General features: G+C 41.3%; 1 protein-coding gene across 1 annotated transcript in view; it reads right to left on the bottom strand.

Moving 5' to 3' along the window:
• LOC124287341 (WD repeat-containing protein 64-like) overlaps positions 1-17,612 on the bottom strand; it is a 73,696-nt gene extending 56,084 nt beyond the window's left edge. Inside the window, exons 1-3 of the mRNA XM_046723839.1 lie at positions 17,071-17,612; positions 9,897-10,027; positions 8,299-8,404 (exon numbers count right to left, since the gene is read on the bottom strand). Of these exons, the coding sequence (XP_046579795.1) occupies positions 8,299-8,404; positions 9,897-10,027; positions 17,071-17,224 (391 nt within the window). The 5' untranslated portion in view covers positions 17,225-17,612. The remainder of the gene's footprint in view (positions 1-8,298; positions 8,405-9,896; positions 10,028-17,070) is intronic.
• Between the last annotated feature and the right edge of the window lie 722 nt (positions 17,613-18,334).

Below are 18,334 nucleotides of genomic sequence, written 5' to 3'. Positions count from 1 at the left end.
TAGTGGGTGTGTTTCAGAAATAGTTCTGTCTACAGACATAAGATGAAGTGACATTTCACTGAGGCAATATTTCAGGTTATTATTAAGTCGCAATACATGTACTATAATCTCATTTCCGCAATCTTTATCCATTTACAAATGAAGTAATCCTTTGCTTGCTATCTTATCATAAATCTGACAAGCACCAACCTTTACTTAAAGAAAGTAACAGTAACAACAATAACAATAATAGTAATAATAGTAATAATAAGGATAAAACATTCCCACAAAGTTTCATTAATATAGTGAGGTGAGGTGAAACTGGATTTAACGTCGTGCTTGAGAATATTTCGCTCATATGACGACGTGCATGCGTGTGTATGTGCGGCTGCTTGTACTAGCCCAGACTTTGGCTGGTTTTATAGTGCTAGCCCACTGAGATACCATGCCGCAGTGAAGCATGAATACCCCTCTCAGACACATTATACTGACTCCTAGCCGACCAGTCCTTGTTGTACCCATTAATGCCGAGCGCCAGGCAGGGACCAACAAGTACCATATTTTAACGTCTTTTGGTATGACGCGGTCGGGGATCGAACCCGCGATCTTCCGCTCTCCGTGCGGATGCTCTAACCACTACACCACGGAGGCGGTGTCATTCAAGTAATGAATGACTGTGAGTGAGAGTGTGATTTAATGAATGAATGAATTACATCTCACGAATTGTTCTTAATTCACAAAACACGACATCCTTCCACTTGATTACATCTTCATGCGGTCAAGTAGAAGTTCGTGCGTGCTCCCCTCCGTCTACAGGATACCTGTATGAGCGCCATTTCCTCACAGGAAATGTGAACAAGGTTGGTAGGTGCTTGGAAGCGATGGGTAAAAACAACATTACTCCAAGCACGCGAAGCCCACAAAACCAGTCACGTTCGTTTTCTGTCGGTTCACGTGCCAATTTGCACCACGTCGAGGAGAATAAACCCTCTGGATGGCGCGTGTTCCATTAAAGCTATTTTCAATCCGAGTGACACTCTGAACGACCGCGCGGAGTTACCATCTACTTGTCCGTTTCCTTATCCATCGATCTATTTTGCTGGAGGATCTGTTTTTCTGACCATCAAGGTCAAGCACCTGACACGAGGAGATGACGTCTTTGAAATCCAACATGGCTGCCGACGCGTTAGGTAGACCCAACTTTGGCATGTGGTGGAAATGCATTTCATACGAATCCCAACGTATGTGTTCGGAGATATCGTATATTGTAATCAGTTTTATTCATATGAGTCACAAATGTGACCTTGTTGAATATGTTTCTTTGTAGTAAGGGTATGTCGGTCAGGAGTTCGAATCCTAGGATCACTCCAAATACGATCCATATGTGGACTTCGTGCAGCATATCGGGTATTCTGACCCACACACCAGTACGGTTAACGTCAACGATATTTATTTGCAGTTATCTCCCATTTTGTTTGAACGTCAGTTGATCTCTCTGATGCGTTTTGACGTCAGCCAAATCCATATTTACACCTGAAAATGTTACGTAAAACCTTGAAACTTAAAACCTATTATATCATGTCACATACATGTATTTTCGATTTTGCTCGCTCAAACTTGAATTTAACTACATTCGCAATTTCTTTTGCGCACAAAAAGCAGTTAGCACTGTTTGTCTTTCAAAGCATTTACTACTCGACATCACCATAGCTTTTAGAGGCCCGTCCTGTGACGCGCACCCACAATTGTCGCACAACGTGCCGAACTTGATAAAATGTCAATACTCCATAACTCACTCACTTATTATAATATGCCTACTAATTCAAAGCGTCTGAAGATATCGTGTAGTATGCAACCACCGCGTGAACGCCGAATTCAGTTTCAACAACTAATTGAAGACAGAAAGTTGTACCAACTAGATGTACAGGGCGAATACCCCCTTAAATCAGCTGTGATATTACTGACATATAAGTCGTTCAAAGCAACACCAACCCATTCAGTAACATTATAACCAAGCTTGAGATTTTCATCAAAGTGCACCTGGATCACAGTGGGATTTCCACTGGGATGTACAACTGAAACTTTCAGGCGGTGATTCTTTATCGTTCTATCACATACTTTCTTCTGTTTCGAGAAACCTTTCACACGCAATATTGTCAGATTGTCTGACTCGGTTTATTTAAATCTACTCTCAGATCATCGTGTGTTCGACCAAAGAGCACTTGTTATTTCATTATTTGTACAGTTTTTATCCACTGATTATTTATCATTGACTTGTTGTACGAAACAAATCAATACTCGCCGCTGTGAGTGAAATGTTTGACGCCTGTTAATCTCCAATATCGCCCTAGGTGGCATTCCTGTCAGTTGTACATGTATATACCACGGCGGCCCTTCTCAATGATTAAAATCAATCGCCGTGAACGCAGTTCTTTAAAAGACCCTAGTAAAATAACCTGGACTATCCCAACAAAGGCCACAATGCTGATAGCTTACACGCTTTTCGACATATATTGTTCCCAGTGAGTGGCCAATTTGACAACACTGGGAGGACTTTGTCAGGGCCACCACGCGCCACCTAACGCGCGGATTAAGGATAATCCAGGTGTATGTTCCAGAGAGCAGCTCCCCATGTTGGTGACTGACTCGGACCAACATGCCACTAACACTACAACAAACTGGTTGCCAAAGGGCACAGTCCATGGGCCCGTCTCCAATACGGTATGAAACAAGGTGCTGTGCTTTGTCGTGTTTTATATAAAGGTCTTGGCAAACGGGCACCTATGTGCTGTGGCGTCCGAAAACTGTCTCTCAATATCATTACCATTGCCTAAACAAAACGCCTCATTTATCATGGTGTCAGATGATTTCTAGACATGCTTGTTTACATGAACATAAAAGCTCTATCACATTGATAACGCTATTCAATCAATCGTTTATATGAATGGCACGAGCATGGCAGTCACGTGGCCTATATGGCAGCATTGGCGCAAATAACACTTTACGTAGTTTCGTGCACGTGACTATCACATGGCAATGCATGACTAATGTCGTGGACCTCGTATAATTGTTAAAATTATTCCGTTTTTTCCGCTTTTAAGTCAAAATGAATACTTAACTTCTTTATATGAAGCAGAAAACATTAGGGCTGTGCAATATTACCGGTAGACCGGTATATACCGGTACAGTATCTCGCAATATATTGGGTCATCCAGAGTTAGCTCCATTTGAATTATCTGCCCTTGATTTCATCAGCAAACAAATGTGCTCTAAAAGTGCCAAATATACTTTTATTTCTGTTGGTTTCATGTAACATTTTACAAGTGGAAGTGTCAATGTAAGTTGCTCAAAAATTGCCAAATAGTCTACCAAATATTTTACGTTCTGTGGGTTTGAATGGTTTTATTTGGAGGAATTAAGTGGCCTCAAATGGACCAATTTTATTTGGACCTCTTTGCGGTTGGCCAAATGGGTTCCACAGACACCATTCCTTGGGGTAATGTTCAAAAGTCGTTGCTACAACACTATGACGTCGTTGTGTTGTTGATTACAAAGGTTCTGAAATAACGACATATTATAAAGATCAATCTCATGAAAATCACACTGACCGTTGATCTGGTACCTCTCTCATGAATCCCCTACAGATCTATGGTCAGACTCCGTGGCTTGACTGATTGCAAACGTCACCGGATCGTTGCACGTGTTATCAACCATTGGTTTGCTGTATGCACACATGATAGGAATACAGCTGAGAGGATGGTTAAAACAACAAACAAGCAAACAAGTCACCGTGTGCTCCTTCACGTTATCACCCGTGAAGACCGGGTTAGAATATAGATCTTCAGCAACCCATGCTTGTTGTAAGAGGCGACTAACGGGATTGGGTGGTCAGGCTCGTTGACTTGGTTGACACATGTCATCCGTTCCCAATTGCGCAGATCGATGCTCATGATGTTGATCACTGGATTGTCTGGTCCAGACTCAATTATTTACAGACCGCTGCCATATAGCTGGAATATTGCTGAGTGCGGCGTAAAACTAAACTCACTCACTCCTTCACTTTATCGCTTCAGCATACAAGTACCGCATTTCAATTTGTAAATGAAACAATGTTACGGTTTCTTTCGTTTCATTACATACTGGTATGTCCAAGAGATACAAGAATCCGTTAAGGCCGTTAAGTGAACGGTTCATATCCCACATTTTGCTGATGCAAAATATAATTATATAAATCCAGTCAGCAAACTGTTGGTAATCGTATAACGGTACCCGCCATTGTGAATAGATCAAAGACCCCACGTCAAGTCCCGGGGTCGGACACACAGAGACGCACAGATAGCAGATTTATTACATCAATGTGAACTCTCTCACCCGTGTCAACAACACAAGCCTTCACATTATGCTGGAGGAGTGTTCTGTCGCCTGTGAGATACTCGACTACAATATTAGCCCCTTGAGCTAAATACATGGACGGTGTTTATGTGCTTCCTGCAGGCAGTGGTATGTTGGTTTATTCGAGCCAATGGGTTCTCAGCACTTTTAGGGGTGTAGCGGTTCACCATAAATCAGAGGTGAAGATCTTGTTGATAAACGACACCGGGGTAATTAATGCCTTTGTAAATAACTGTAATGCTGAAAACCTGGGACTCCAATGCAAGTACTTTACAATACGTCTACAATAAAACAAGGCTATTTGATCGCAGTAAATTACTGTACAGTAAATCACCCCAGCGGTTCATTGTCATTCAACCTTGACATTGTCGAAAACGTCAAGTGGGTAAACGTAATTTTATTACATGGATTACGGAACCGCTTACCTGAAAAGTCATAAAATAAGAATATAATTTTTTTTAAATTGTATTTTTTCCCCACCGGGTTTGTAAACAATTTTCAGGAAAAGGAATATCCCATCAAACGTGGTTATAAATCAGGAGTAAAAACAATTTTCAAAAGACGTTTTTCACATCACCTTGAACATGATGGCATCATTTTAGATAGTATTTAACCTTTAAAACCTTATTTTTACGAGCAAAATATCATTTAAACATCAAAATGTATCTGTTCAGTCAATTGATTAATTCATCTGGAACAGATTCCTCGATAGCAGTTTGGTGTTTACTGTTAACATTCGGTTACTGGAGTAGCCGAGTGATTAAAGGCACAATGCCACGCATTTTCGACAATATTGGCCTATATTTTATATATTGGGGGCATATGCACTCAGTTTAGCTTCCTATTGATGCATTAAAATACTTATTATGCCTTACGACTTGCCTGGAATCGATAATTGAAACTTCGAGGCGAACAGCTTCCAAACAGATAACATTTGCCATATATGGAATGAAAACGATTGCTCCGTACATCGAAAACTGTCGCACGCGGTGTTGTCGGTGTTTGCCGAATGGCCTCAATCACATGTTGGGTTATAGGATATTCGTAAATAGCGCTCCAAGGGACATAACTCTTGTAATAATGTTCGGCCGGTAGAAGGCGCGAGAGTCGATTTAATGCAATGTTACATTAATTCATTCGAACTTTTTAATTTGATTTTGTAATGTAAATACGTAATTATTTTGGGAACAAATTATATGGAAGCTTCCCTGAGGGCTGATAGTATTATTGAGAGAAGTGCATTATGTATTTTCAGAGAAATGTGGTTTGACATTGTGCCTTTAAAGCTTCAGCTCGCCACACTGAAGGTATGGGTTCGATACCCCATATGCGTAAAACGTCTGAACCTATTTCGTGTTTTGTATCCGTGTCCAAGGTACTGTAGTTCGCTGTGCAGAGTTATGTCCCTTAGTTGAGTTGCTGATTGTGGCTTCGGAGCAACGTTTGTCCCTGACTGAGGGCAGTGAATTGTCAGCACCATAACATGCTGGTGGGTTTCTACAAAGTATCACCTTGGTCTCTTTACTGATGTCAGTTAAAATGTCACGTCCTGATCCCAACGAACTACCGTTTAAAGTGACGCAAAACCAGACACACTCATTCACTTGTATAAGTATGGGTCAGTCGGAATGAAATTTGTTTTCATTTTTTTCAACATATATTTAAAAACTGTGAGTCAATACTGATGTCTCTGAAATTCCCAATTGATTTCTTAAAGAAACACACGCACTCTCATTCAAGTTGTTTCCTTTCCTCTCCATCACAGTGTAGGGCTGGGACAGACTTCTTTATGTCCTTTTAAATAGCAAGGCCCAGCATGACAAATAACTTTGGCGTCAAAGTTCAGCCATGCTAACATTCGCAGCTCTTGATGAAGGAGCTACTGCTCTGACAATTTGTTGGCTAACAGAATTAAACATACACAATTAAAATGTCAAAGGTCTTCAGCGCTGTTATAATCAGAAAATAAGACATTCGGTAATTCACACGATTGCTTCTAGACGGAGACAGAGCCCTCGTAATGTCAGCCCCCTGGCATCCCAGACGACGCTAGCAATTGTAGGGGCGTCCCAAGAGGGGACAACTCCGCTAAGCTGCTGGACAAATGTAAGTGCACGTGCAGACACGCGCAAAAACTATTTGTCAAGCCAAGCCAGATGTCTCGGACAAGAAAGTGTCGAAGGAAATACCCATGGGCCGGAACTAATCGCCATCTCGTATTGGACATCACGCCGAGTGGGGTAATAGCTTTGGCACGGGGAACTGTAATAGCTGCTTAATGCGCAGACTCGAGAAAATGGCGACCAAGCCTCCTAACTCGGCCCTGAAGGGAGCATTCATTGTTCATTTATGTCACAGCAAGGGTCGGCGAGGGCGCTTGCAATATTAAAGGCACCATTATAAATCCATTTAGAATTATTGATATTTCATGCTTGAGTGGCTCCAAATCAAGCTATAGATGGAAGGTTGTGGAGGACTTAATCCACTTTCTTCCAGACTTGATTTGTTAGGCAATCGGGGCTGATTGTTTCAGTTATCATATTCATAATGCGAGGTAATTGAGTGATGTCCGGGGACAGGGGCGTCGCACACACAACTGCGCCTCACATAACACAATGTGTTTTGCCACTCAGACTGGGCGCTTGCGTCACGCCACTCAATGCAAAGTCCCTTGGCTCCGTCGGAACGTCTAAAGTTGATGTTAAGGCATTATGCAGTTCATTCAGTCGAACATGGGGTCTCTTGGGGCGCACTGGGATCATTTCAGAAATAATTAATCATACTCCAGTTCAAAATGCGTAAGTGCTGTTAGTTTTCCCTTGTGTATAAAGCACAGTGGCGTGTTCAGATTCCGTGCTCTAATTGAGAATAAAGTGGTACTATGGTAGTTAATAATGTAGTTAAGTACTTTGTATTTAAGTCGACACTTAAAAATAGTCATTGAGATACCTTCGCCAATACGTGGCCTAAATATATCACAACGGAATTTCTTCTCACCAATACAGCATCTTGATTGTATTGGGTACGTTCTGGAACAACGGTTTAGGCGAAAAATGGTATATGACAGGTACGAGTAATCTTTCCCTTTACACCAATTTGTCATCGAATAACTACATATTTAGATCGTACTGGCGCATTAATACAAATTGACGTCAGCCATGTAACTGTAAACAACTCACATCTGGTGCGACCGATCAAGTTGAAGGTACATATTAAACACTCTAAAACGATGGAGTTACATTCTAACAAAGAGTTTCATTCTACTGAAGCTTGAGAAACGAATGAAAGAGCTAAGATCAAGGTGAGGTGAGGTGAAATTGGGTTTAACGTCGTGCTTGAGAATATTTCGCTCATATGACGACGTGCATGCGTGTGTATGTGTATGTGCGGCTGCTTGTACTAGCCCAGACTTAAGCTGGTTTTATAGTGCTAGCTCATTGAGATACCATGCCGCAGTGAAGCATGAATACCCCACTCAGACACAGTATACTGACTCCGAGCCGACCAGTCCTTGTTGTACCCATTAATGCCGAGTGCCAGGCTGGGACCAACAAGTACCATATTTTAACGTCTTTTGGTATGACGTGGTCGGGGATCGAACCCGCGACCTTCCGCTCTCCGTGCGGACGCTCTAACCACTACACCACGGAGGCGGTCAGCTAAGATCAAGAAAGTTGTCCGTCAAAATATGACCTCAGGTCATCTCCATGGAGCAGCCAACCAATAACATCATATTCGACCTCACACATGGTTGATACTAGGTATCTCAAATATGTTACTCTTTCACAGGCGTTTAAGAAATGCAAATGTTTTCAACAATGGGCAGTGTGATGTCACATTCAAATGACGAATTAGCGTAGGAAATTTAAGAAACACATGATCTTAAAATATACTTTTAGATTATAAAAAGATGAAATATGTCCGTACCTGCAGCCTCTCCTATTCTCCTCCTCTTGGACACCATGAAGACGCTGACCTCTTCCCCCACCGTCATCTCTTCCTCTTCCACCCCAGACTGGAAGTACCCGAACAGCTGGGCGAAACACAATGTCTACATGTTAAATGGGTGTAACATGCACTGGGGGCGTTAACGCGATTTATGAATTTCAAAAACGAGAAGCTCTATTCACTGGACCACGGAGGTGATCACCACACTTGGAGAATGATAAAATGTCAGGAGCAGAAAGGTCACGACGGCCAATATCGGCTTCGTTTTACTTGACAATCGTAGTGTACGACATTGACTTACGACAGTGCAAACGCTACGACAGAGGAAAAATACCATTTTGTGTCAGAATCATTCAGTTCTTCCCCAACCGTTAAACGTGTTCTCGGTTGTTCCTGTCCATCATTGACACGTTCAGTTCGTCACCTCTCTACCTCTGTCGATGTCGACTTTTAAACAATATCGATAAAAGACTATTTCATGGTATATTCTCACTAACGTTAGATCTATTTATCGATGTTTTACTAGGTTTGCTGAATATCTATAATTCTCTTTGGTGATATAACCAAACCCTTTTCATGAAAGGTTTCATGTTTCATTCATCCCGTAGTGTAGCCTATCACGGCTGTACTGTCAAGATATGTATCACGTCACTACAACATGTATTGTTACAATGCTAACTGACCGCCTCCGTGGTGTAGTGGTTAGAGCGTCCGCCCGGAGAGCGGAAGGTCGCGGGTTCTATCCCCGACCGCGTCATACCAAAAGACGTTTAAATATAATACTTGATGGTCCCGGCCTGGCGTTCGGCATTAATGGGTACAACAAGGACTGGTCGGCTCGGAGTCAGTATAATGTGTCTGAGTGGGGTATTCATGCTTCACTGCGGCATGGTATCTCAGTGGGCTAGCACTATAAAACCAGCTTAAGTCTGGGCTAGTACAAGTAGCTGCACATACACATACACACGCATGCACGTCGTCATATGAGCGAAATATTCTCAAGCACGACGTTAAACCCAATTTCACCTCACCTCACAATGCTAACTACTGATGTACTTGTCAGATGACATGAAGGCGTTGACAATGTCTCAATTGAAGATACCGATATCCTCACCTTAAGTCTCAATTCATTACTACAGTACATAATTCAACATGCAAGGAAAAAATATTGTCTCTGATATGTCGATATTGAAACTGTATAACGTAACTGTATTTCTGAGCGTCTGTTTTATCATTATTTAAACGAACCAGGTTTTACTGTCACCTCTCGTAAGATAAGTTAATCCAGCTGTTTACATGACAGAGTTTGTTATGCAGGCAACACTCTTGTTCTTATGTTTGTGTACTGCAATCAACATCCTTTATCTCTCTGACGTTATGAGTTTGCCCACCTACAACTGTGTAGCAATCCTAAATTGATTGAATCGAGGCCTCCTTACAGTACAAGCCGGTCTTCTTTGGTAACTGTGAAGTAACTAGTACAATGGAGGTCTGTTGTCACTACCTCCCTGCTGCGTGGATCATTGCTAACGGTTGATTTAAGGCTTTTTTTTCTGGCATACGAATATTTCACTTACCTCGCTCCAGTCAACCTTGGCATCCGGGTTTGTGGAGATCTTCCTGTAGACCGCTTTCAAATCTTGGTTCTTGATGTCAGATCCAAATAATTCTCGTATCTTCTCGCAGAACTGATCATACCTCAGGTTTTCTACAACATACAGCAGACAGGGAGGGTTGTATTTCATACAGGTAATTATAAACGCAAACACGACACTCAGTTCATAGTAACACTTTTTTAAAAGAATGATTTGAATTTCACACGGTACAATAGAACAGTAACGCCTCGGTCTTTCATTCCCCTTGTCAGTAGAAACGATTTACACTTTTGTCCCAGACAAGTTATATCATATGAAATATACACAGAGATAAATAATGTTTTTATGCAGCTACAGTCAGCTCTCGTTAATCCGACACTCATTAATCCGACAATCACGTTAATCCGACCAAAAATTAGGGAACCATTTAAAACAGTGATAATTACTCTCGTTAATCCGACATTCTCGCATTCTGACTCCGACACACCAATCTAGCAACTGATTATTGTAAATACATTGTAAAAACATTCGTTAATCCGACAATCAACACAGCCGGTCGGATAATCAGACCGTATACAAACAATCACACGTGAGTAGTAATTAGCGTGTGCCTTACTATATATGATAATACACATTTTGGCGCACGCCTAACTTTTCTTCGAGATAGCATCCTATGGAATGGCTACCTACTCGTATAACGAAAATCAGGAAATTATGAGACTCAGTGTTTCCAGTACTGAATGCTAGGTCCATGGAAGAATATGTTTTTTTTTCGATACCAATATAATCCGAATGAATTCTGGATCTGAATAGCTTCCTATCAAGCTGTAATGGCTGGTATTAAGTGGCGACCTAATGGGTCAAGTGGTCAATATCCGTGACCTGCCTCATTCAGTATTATCGTATCTCGGCGGCGTGGATCGTTGCTCATAATGTTGATCACTGGTCTGTCTGGTCCGGCCTAGATTACTTATCATATAGCTTGAATATGGAGTGCCCAGTTAAACAGCAATCGAACAAGCAAAACAAAGATAATCAGATGTTGATATTGATGGAATATTGCCAAAGCAGAGAAAAACTATACTGACTGACGTCATTTACACATGCTTAATCATCTTCCTTTTCTTCAGGACTCTGATAAAAACTCTTACAAACTCAGTCAAACTTAAGAGGCGCATGGTAATTGTAGTCATTACAAACTTGATAAAACCATAGTCAAATGTCCCCCTCGTTAGAGAATGAACATAATGATGTCATAAACATGTCTCAGACAGGCGCTTCTGTCGAGCGAACAGTTATTTAACGCCCCCTTTCAAACTATAAAATCGGCATTAGGAGAAGCATGATTTAGCCTCCGTCAGGAGGGTTGGTAATCGACTTAAAGCTCGTTTCGGCGTCGGTTCTTGGTATGTGTGGACAAAGGGTACAGTATAATCTGCTTTCTTTGAGTTTCCTTGCTGTTCTTGTTTCACTAAAAGAAAGTGACAAGTCAATGTTAAGACTGTCCCAGAAGTGACGAAACCGATTTGGTTGGGATTTTAATTTGATTTACATTGAAACAGATATAATATCCCAGTCCCGTGGGGACCCCGGCCTCCAGCAGTCTATTGCTTGTCGGAAGTGGGTGAGACATTGATTGTAATGTAATCACTGGTTTGTCTGGTCAATAAATTACAGGCCGACATGAAACGGCTTGAATATTGGTGAGTGCGGCGTAAAATGACATATCTTCCTCTCAATAATGTCTTACTTGTCCTTCTTGTTCGTGACAATTTTTTATTCAGATCATCTGTATTATTGGTAAATTATCTTCAGGTGTCTAGATCTTTTAATGTTTTGGTTACCACCCCCTTTATTACAGCTCTTCAGATCTTACCCACTCCGTTAAAAGACCGTTGCCGTGCATTCACTACCGTGTGTGAATGAATTGGGTTTCTTGTAAGCTGGACCCCGTCTCTCATATCGGAATATACAAGTTGACGACGCGTAAAGAGAGCCGAGAACCAGATTAGGTTTCTTGCTGTGTCCGAGAGATATGGGTTATAAACCCAAATTGATGCATATCGTAGTTGATTACAAAGAAGGTTAATCCTACGATTACGACCATGTTCTTGAGAAGCCCACATTTATAGTCACAGCAAATCTGGGACTCGAACCCACGACCAGCGGATCCTGGCGACGCTGGTCAACAGTCAGGAGATAAGAAGACTGGAGCCCCTTTGTCCCACCACAGACAGTCAGACAGACAAACGAATAGGGTATCAAAAAAACAAAGAAGCAAGCAAACAAAGGTAACTAAATAATATTTTTTCACAGGTGTTCCTACCTTCGGAACAAGACAGGGAAGAAATATTTTTAAAAAAATGGGATTTTTAAAAAATTATTTTCAATGTGATATGTGAAACAGAGACTGCTTGCAGTCTAGTATATACCATTAAACTGTTGTAACCTCTACTGAATAAAACATAAGCCTGGCGTTTGTACCATGAGAAATATGCACAGACCAGCATGCTCCGACATTTCCATTTGGCACTCTAGAATTCGAGCTCGTTGTCACTTGATCTGTAACACAATCCACATGCGAGATATATACTACTTCATATCCTATCCTATAACACAAGGGGACACAATAATATAGTGTTTAAAAGTCGCGTTGCTCCGAGTGCATGAAATCAGAGCTCTATGGCCGTATACAATGAATAAATTAAGTACCCCCTATTGCTTCAAGACAGACGAGTTTGCGGTAGGCATGACTTACAGGCTTCAAAAACTGTCTAGTTATTCAGGATCAATCAGTAAATTATATTCAACATGGAATGGCGTTTCTTAAGCGGGTAAAAAAAAACAGCCTTGTGAATTAGGTCAGATGGAACATAACGGTCCAATCTTGTGCTGGTGTTCTTTTCTGTGAATAATCAATGTGGACGAAGTAATTTCCGTTCTATACTGCTCAACGATTGGTAGGGATGGCGGTTCAACGCGTTCTGTTGGAGAACTGAGTAAAGTCGAGTTTGGGGTATCTGGAATACTAGTACCTTGCATAATGGTCTTCAGCAGTGAGTGATTGTCCCCAGAATGTCTCCAAACAGATGAATGTAAACTTAAATGTATACTGGAGACATGCGTGAGACATTTTTTATATAGTTATTTCAGAGCCTGTGCCAAAGTATGAGGGTGAAATGATCTGTGGCGTTTCTTATTACAAAGGGCGATCGGTCAGGGTTGTTAGCTTGTCACGCCAAATATACTCATGCAAATAATGGTTGTCACACCCTTCAATTTTTTTAATTGGAGAGGGTGGGGGGTTGAGTGTGTGGGGTTGGGGTGGGGAGGGTGACAACCATTATTTGCATGAGTATATAAGGTATGAGGCCATCTTCTGATGTCTCCAGAACATCTTGCCAAAAGCGGCTCAAAACCACTCACCATACATTCGGGGAGAAACCTTTTGCTGTTCATGGTGTTGGGGATTAGGGATTTCCTGTGTGCTTAAGAAAATAGTGGGAAAATGATTTATACCTTTTCATTAGGTCAAACCAAGAAAGACCATTGTTTGATGGATATATCGGATGTTCTGGTAAAGTTGTTAAAACAAACTGCGTGTTCTGAAACTGTGATCAACAACATATTGAGTCTCCGTGTATAAAATCAAACCAATGCTTAATCCACATCAACTGCACCAACAATGAGGCTACACTGCCTCTATATCCCTTACACATGTCGAGCAGTATATGTGTGATCAGATCGTTAATCAATACATTGACAGGGGTTATGTGAGACAGGAAGCACACTCCATCCACCACGCTGGGGAATCGTTGTCCTGTAAATATCAGCTAACGAGGAATCAATGCCTGTAGACAGGTCAGGATGATTAAAGACAAAATTGTCCTTGGTAGATCCCGTTGGAAAGTGACCACATGTTGAGATCGCTGCCTGGAACGTTCAGCGTCGATATCAACATGGGTGCCAGTGTATGTGAATACCTGGAAGTTGAGATTCGTAAACAGTCGACACCGGACAAGAATAGGTGTTTGGTTTAACATGTTGTGGGCAGTAAGGGGTCAGAATCTTTGCGGGTCCGTGCGACCAATCCATCAATTCCACCAAAGCGACTTTCCTAAGTCAGTGGTGGGATTCGAACCAGTTACAAGCTTCTCGAGCGCAGGACCACTAATCACTGGCTTTCTCAGTCGTCTATAATGTTGATTAAAGGTGTGAAGCGAAACATGATTTGAACGATTCGGCCATGAGACCAACCCTTTCCGAAACCTGACCATCCGCCACTAAAACCTTTTCAGCACTGTGATACTGTGATTACTCATCTTTAACTAAAATGTTCGATTTTCGATACATCCCACTTTTGGCATTAAACGATTGCGTAACCAAATGAGGGCAGTGGTAATTCACATGGTCTGATTCATATAAAGAAAGACTAAAGAAATAGGTTCAATATTCTTTGGAAAAGGATCACAAAAACAACAAAGTATTTTAAAATATTTGCGAGGGCTGCAATTGTGCACCTTCTCTTATCTGTCACTGATCATATTTTCAGAATACTGGTAGCTGCTCCTGTCAATATGTTGAAGTCAACAGGTTTGTGAACATTTGAACCCACAAGCACTGCAAACGTTTGGACTGTCAGCGCGATCCTTTGTTTTCAGGGGGGTCACAACGCTAGTGTCATTTACTCTTCTATGCTTTCTGACAGTGTTTCCAGGTATGGCAGCTCCATACCTGTGCTCGGCTTTCACCAAAGTGGTAAAAGTTTGAGACCAGCATGCTTGAGACCTGTGAAGATCCGGGTTAGAATCGGTCTTCAGCAACCCATGCTTGTCGTAAGAGGCGACTAACGGGATCTGTTGGTCAGGCTTCTGGGTTGACACTTTCCAATTGCGTACATTGATACTCATGCTGTTGATCACTGGATTGTCAGGTCCAAACTCAATATTTACAGACCGCCTCCATGTAGCTGGAATATTGGTGAGTGCGGCGTAAAACAACAAACCAACCAACCTGCATGTTTGAGGTTTGAGGTTCGATGCATGCCATCGTATCCCTATTGGGTAGATCGTTGTTCAAGATGTGAATCACTGGATTGCGATACAAGTCTCAGATAAAAGTCTAAATGTTTACCATTTCAGAGAAACTGGTATGTGGCTGACAAATACCGAAAACATCATCAGGAGGAATTTGGGATTCGAACAAACGTTTCTTGCACACCTTGCGCCGTAGATAACAGGGTCACCCGTCACTTGTATAAAACATAAGAGTAACAATCACATAAGCGGAACAGCGTCCATCATGTCCTTCTGTTGTGCATGCACCTGATGGTTAATATATGAACGCATATAGAATCTCACCCTCGTGTCTTCTGATATCAAATGTATCAACCAACACTCGTTGATTAAAGTTACTTAAATCAACGGGTGTTGATGTATTCATTATCAGTAGACACGAGGGTGAGATTTACTTATCAACCAAAATCATTCTTCATCAGTTAAAGTAAAAGAATTATTTTTTACGAGGGCGAACATATCGGGGTTCATATTTTTCATACGATGCCCTAGGACAAAATATCACTTTGTCATGGTAACGTGACGTCATGAACAATGCTATGACGTCACGTTTCTTCTGTGACGTTGCGTTCTACATGCGGCGATGGCGGGTAGCCAACCTATGTTTGAAAGTAGATTTGGGTTTATTTTCCTCAATTTGACAACTTCTGTAATTTACAGAATATTATATTCGTGCCCATATCATACTATGTTTACGACACTCGTGCCTACATATCGGTATATCCCTCGCTCTCGCTCGAGAAATGCCAACTTCTTATCCCGAGTCTATTCCAGGTTCCCTCGCCAAAATCTGGTGTGGAATGGGTTTTCAGCGGTCCGTGCTTGGAGCCCTAGTCAGAACACTCAATCAGGGGGTTAGGAGCCCCGACTTGGTTGGCACGTGGAATCGCATTCTAACTGCGAAGTCGATGCTCATGATGTCAGTCACTGGATTGTCTGGTCCAGACTCGAGTAATAACATATCATTAAAGTCATATAGTTGAAATATTTCCGAGTGCTACAACAAACACACAGTTTTCGTGTCACAGTTTGTCACTTAACGATATTCAACATACACCTGCTATGCATCATCATCAACAACATCATCATCATCATCATCAACAACACCATCATCATCATGCAACGTGTTTTGCACATTTGTGTACATGACCATGTTTGGTTTTAAATAAATACTGAATTGGAGACAAAACCTCCAAGTATGGGAAAAAATAATAGGAAGTGTTTTGTGTTTTCGCAAAACGCATCAGCTCCTAAGCTGAATTACTGTAATCGCCTAACACTGGTCGATTTCGGAACGGCCACGGTAAAGGTATCGTTTACCGCTTATTCAATCAATGATTGATCGGATCAAACGCAGCTATTTAATATTAAGCCTATATGTACGTGTTTCTTAGTCATGGGTACAAAGCGGCTGAAGGGCACATGGGAAATACGAATAAACTTATATAATTACAATACGTTTAATTTTGAAGCAATTCAAAGTAGTCTTGACTATTTTTAAATAACAGAAGTCCCATGCGATGCATACTCACCCAGGAAGCAACAGGGTGTAAACTTGTACGATAACATGTTATGAGATGTATATGTGTATCATGTTTCATTAATACAGGCTTGTACAGCATAATGAAACTTGGAATATGCAGGGTGTACTTAGACAACCATTGTTCAATGTAAAAAAGACATAATATCCATATGAAATCCATTATTTCATGTAAGGTTCACTCAAGGGTGACACAACAAACATAATTCTTGAATAAAATATTGGTATATATATATAAATGAGTATTTCTCCTAAAATCCATATTTGCATGTTCTTATATGTGCACAGTTTAAGATTATTTTTTTTAATCTGAAAAATCCGTTTCCTTATATCCACCAAACCGCTATCAGATTAACAGTTAACCGTTAAAGAAAAATTGTGAATCGTTATAAGTAAAAAAAGTTCATTACATAACATACACAATACCCACTCAAGTTTATATTCAGAGGTGTTCTTGTAGACCTGAGCCTAAAAGTATAATCACCCCCACGGTCACCCCACCCATACACCCCACCCCCAGTATACAACCAACATGCTCTACCTGCAATCATCTGTCGGCGCTCCTCGGGTGTAGCCTCTGCCCCCTGGTATGTCATATCCTTGATTAAATCCTCAAACTTGTTGAGTTTGTGCTGAAACGTCCCGAGAGTGTAGGGACGTCCCTCCACGGCGGATTCTCCTCCGTACAACGACATCTTGAATCTGTCCCCCTCTCAAACACACCTGGGTCCCATTACAAACAGGTCCTTCCCCCATCCGTCAGTGTGTAACACACCATCCTGAAATTTCAGTTGACTAAAACCATTGACACCGTTCACCGTGCTTCGATATTCTCCAGCTCTACTCGTGCGAAGACTAACGCGACCTAGCAACGGAGCTAATCTCCCTTGCCCGCCGATATGCGGTAGCGCCGCTGACGGGAGAAGATTACCCCCAGATAAGCGACAGTGAGTGGGGTACCTTCACCTGAGAGGGTCGGGTAGCAGTTGGTGTGTACATCTAGTTGTCAGCGAAATCAGCTGAAATCGAACCGGTGGGACCGATCGAGTTTCGGGAGCTGTTTACACAAAGTCAAAATCACCGCTGTCTGTACCTACGATCTACTTACTGATAGCAATACCTGTATAGACAGCTGCCGCTATCAGTTTGCAACAAAAAACATTCTGAGTGGTGGGCCCAATCTATAATGCAGTCTTATTTACACAACAGGAGGACACGACATTCGTCTCTGAATATATATGATATAATGTTGCTGTTGTCATATTGCTACGATGAATATATGAAGCGAAATAATTAGTTAATGGTGAAGATAATAATGATAATAATAATTTAAAAAATAATATTGACGATAATGATCACGTTGTTGCTATTATTATTTTTATTTGGATTATATATCGCAAAACGTTATGCGGTTTAGTAGTTCCCCGACCATTAGATCCTTACAATTTGTAATAATCATTCTCAACTCCCTGGGGAGTAACAACCCAAACTGTTTAGGGGGGCTTGAAGGCTCTCACACCCACCTCATAATGTCAGTGATAGCGGTGAGGTTGAGGCCTGAATATTCCATTCTTTATTTGTTCTGTTTATTTGTTTCTTTATTCTTTCATTCACTCACTTAAGCGTTTCTGTTTTGATTGATCTAGTGGTAACAACATGAGTCAATTTGCATGTTGGTATTATCATATTATTATTACTCATAAATTAGCAAAGTGAATTGTATATTATCTATTGACGTATTCCATATATGCATTCATTTAATTACTTTTTCGTATTGACTCATTCATTCGTTAACTTCATTCATT

Source organism: Haliotis rubra, unplaced genomic scaffold (assembly GCF_003918875.1).
Source record: "Haliotis rubra isolate DU_JTF1 unplaced genomic scaffold, ASM391887v1 Scf40, whole genome shotgun sequence".
Lineage (NCBI taxonomy): Eukaryota > Metazoa > Mollusca > Gastropoda > Lepetellida > Haliotidae > Haliotis > Haliotis rubra.
The sequence above is the reverse complement of the archived record's forward strand: the minus strand, read 5'-3'. Positions and strand labels throughout refer to the sequence as shown.